The sequence below is a fragment of the Drosophila erecta genome, unplaced genomic scaffold, assembly GCF_003286155.1.
Source record: "Drosophila erecta strain 14021-0224.00,06,07 unplaced genomic scaffold, DereRS2 tig00000305-arrow-arrow-pilon, whole genome shotgun sequence".
In the NCBI taxonomy this organism is placed as follows: domain Eukaryota; kingdom Metazoa; phylum Arthropoda; class Insecta; order Diptera; family Drosophilidae; genus Drosophila; species Drosophila erecta.
In genome coordinates, this window is record NW_020825220.1 from 190237 (window position 1) to 193205 (window position 2969).

The window sequence follows — 2969 nt, forward strand, 5'->3', positions numbered from 1 at the left end:
CTAAAGTCCGAAATCGTGAACATAAATGTCACAACAAGCAAAAATGGAATTTCTGACATTGAAAGGTTCCATAAAACTACCAACGAAAAGCTAAGAATCATAAATCATCTTCATTTATGCAGGAACACCCGCATATGACATCCAGCTAGAAACAAAAATAAATAGAATAGATAAGCTGAATGAAAACAGACATAGTTACGAAGTAGATACCAAATATAGACAAACACCGTTAGATAAAAGTAAAGCTACTAACCCTTTTAGGAAAACAGGTCAAATAAAACAAACAGATGACAAACATTACGAAGAAACTAATAGAAGATGAAAAATTGATCATTACAAATCTAATAAAAGTAAATACATTTCCAGCTCAACACTCAAATGGAACCTAATTAAACAACTAATCACAATAACCTTCATGTACCCTTTATGGGTACCGCATATAAATATCTTATTGGCACGTTAAATGAGAATGATAAAGAAGAACTTGAACAAAAAATCAATCATTTTTCCCAAAACTTAGTTCAAACTAATGAATTAAACGAAACAATAAAAGCAGTCAATGGAGGTATTGAAGTAATAAATCAGTTAGGCGCAATTTATGAAGGTGATCAAGGACTAGAACATTTAATATTCAATTTGCAACATTTCATGATAAATTTTACATTCAAAATAATCAAATTTAAAAACAATAATAATCCAGAGAACCACTATTAATTAAGTGTATTAAAGGTATACATCAATCACCAGCAGAGTGTAGATATTCTATAATCCATAATACTCTTGGAGTAATTTATATAGAGCCAAATATTATTTTATCTGGGAAATTATCAAAAACGGTTTTAAATCAAAATTGCATAAGTAATAGTATTAATATAATATAATAAACGCTTTTAATTGTTCTGTTCAAATATATAATATCTTAATAACAAGCACAACATTAGATTATACTCAAACTCAGGCAAGGGTTTGCTAAGCGATCAACTCGCACTCCAACTTCAAATCTAATTGTCTCCGATTCGAAGTTGTAATTTTTGTCTTGTAATATAAATATAAAATTTTTTCAAAACTTTTTGTATTTTTTTTTGTAATTATTTTAAACTATTACTGTAAATTATTGCAAATATTTGTCTGTATTTTTTTTTTTTTGGCACGACGCAATATTCGGTTGAATTATGAAAAATCTCGTCGATTTGTCGCTAAAAGCGCAGACGTAATAACCGGAGGTCCTTTCATATAAATTTGTATGGGGACCAACGAAGCCATCGAGTTTCCGTCGCAATAACCGGACTGACGCTATAAGCTATAAGATTCTACTGTATGTATATAGTGACATTTCCATAAGTCCCTTAGTCCCTACTTATTACAACACAGCAGTACACACACAACAAGCATACCCAATACTACCCTACACTTCGCAATTGTACTCAACCAATAGATAAGATAAAAACTGTTACCCAAATCCCAGAACCAAGGTCAAGTGGAAAAACCCCAAAATCGAACAAAGTCCAACGGACTCCGCCTTTCCCAATGCACTTATTAAGGCTCCGAAATGCTGGACACAATCTTTTTCAATGTATGGTTACCGGCACTACGCCGCTGCACTGACCGCTCCTAGGCCTTTACTAGTCTGAAGAAGCACCTGCAACACCGCGACCGTCAAGATCTCATCTTTGTAGTCGATCACCTCCACGGCAGCATTGTGGGAGGCCTTGGACTCCGTGCCGCCCATCTTGAAATTTCTTGTGTGTTGCTTTGAACTGGCGGTCTTCCTTCGCAAGGCGCCCGCTTGACTTCCTGTCAGTTGGCTCGAAAGTGACTTTTCCTTGATGAGTTGTTCTTTGGCCCGCCACTTGTCCTTCCCGTCCAGGACCTTGGAATCTGCAGGATTGAAGCGAAGATCAAGACCTTTCACCTTGGACAGCAATCTTTGCCTTGCCTTCAGACAGTCTTCTCCCGAGTATGACACCTTCCAGAAGAAGAAAGAACTTAACTGTCTCGATTGGCTGAAGTCTTCTTATATCGGCTCAGAGCTTTTTCGTAGCTACTCTGGTAATCTGGTCATGAGTCATATTTCATATTTCCCCTGTTTTGGGTGTCAATACCCTGTTTCTAAACTATGCCCGTTACTGGAGTAAAATTTCCGTGGGGTCGATTGCGGCTGTTGGACTTTATGCCACCCGTTTTTTGCAGAACGGCATTTTCTGGGTTGCATTCCGTATAGTTAAGCGAAATGTTTGTAGACCTTCCTCTGCCTTAGATTCTGGATGGTTTTATGTGCGAATCTGCAAAGTCTTATAAATATACAAATAGGGCGTACGTAACATGCCCCACCATAAGTACAAGGTGGGCTCTCTATCTGCGAAGTTTTTAATAGTTTTTTGATAAAGTTGTGCTAACAAATGTGCTCCAAAAAGTTCTAATTTTGGCAGAGATAGCTTTAAGGTGGGAGCCACTCTGGACTTCGATGTGATTAGCTGTGATTAGAAGCCATGTATCTGAAGAGTGTGTATCGCGACGCAGCTGGGACATTCAAGCTGTTTGAATGCCTCGGGGTACTGACTTGTCCCAGCGTAGTTTTAGTAGCTGCAAAAATTGGATTGTAGCATCATGGACAAACTTGCAGTGATTTGAATCCTTGGCGATCCTTATGCCTTTTGCATAGACTGCGTTCGAGAGAGAGAGAGAGAGGATTCTCCTTCTGGCGATGTTGAATGAGGCTCCTCCATGGTCAAATGGTAGTCTACATCCAACCGCCCATCTGAGTTACGTCGTACCGTTTTTACATAGAACTCCTCAAAGTTTCGCTGCTCTGGCGTAAGTGTACTCTCGGGAATCTCTACATAATCGATGCGCCATAGCCGTTAAATTTATTCCTAAATTTTGTCTGGTGTGATAGATGAGCACTGATGAAGAACTCGACATCGACCAGACATAATCCATCCAAGTAACGTTTTCTGAAGTACTGGCAG

At 38.2% G+C, this 2969-nt stretch overlaps 1 protein-coding gene across 1 annotated transcript; it reads right to left on the reverse strand.

The window, feature by feature from the left end:
- Nucleotides 1–1146: 1146 nt before the first annotated feature.
- LOC113564679 lies at nt 1147–2529 on the reverse strand. The gene is made up of 3 exons (XM_026983519.1): nt 2454–2529; nt 1937–2023; nt 1147–1878 (listed from the first exon to the last, which is right to left on the reverse strand). Exons 1-3 carry the CDS (start codon nt 2527–2529, stop codon nt 1589–1591), a joined length of 453 nt encoding a protein of 150 aa, XP_026839320.1. The 3' UTR covers nt 1147–1588.
- Between the last annotated feature and the right edge of the window lie 440 nt (nt 2530–2969).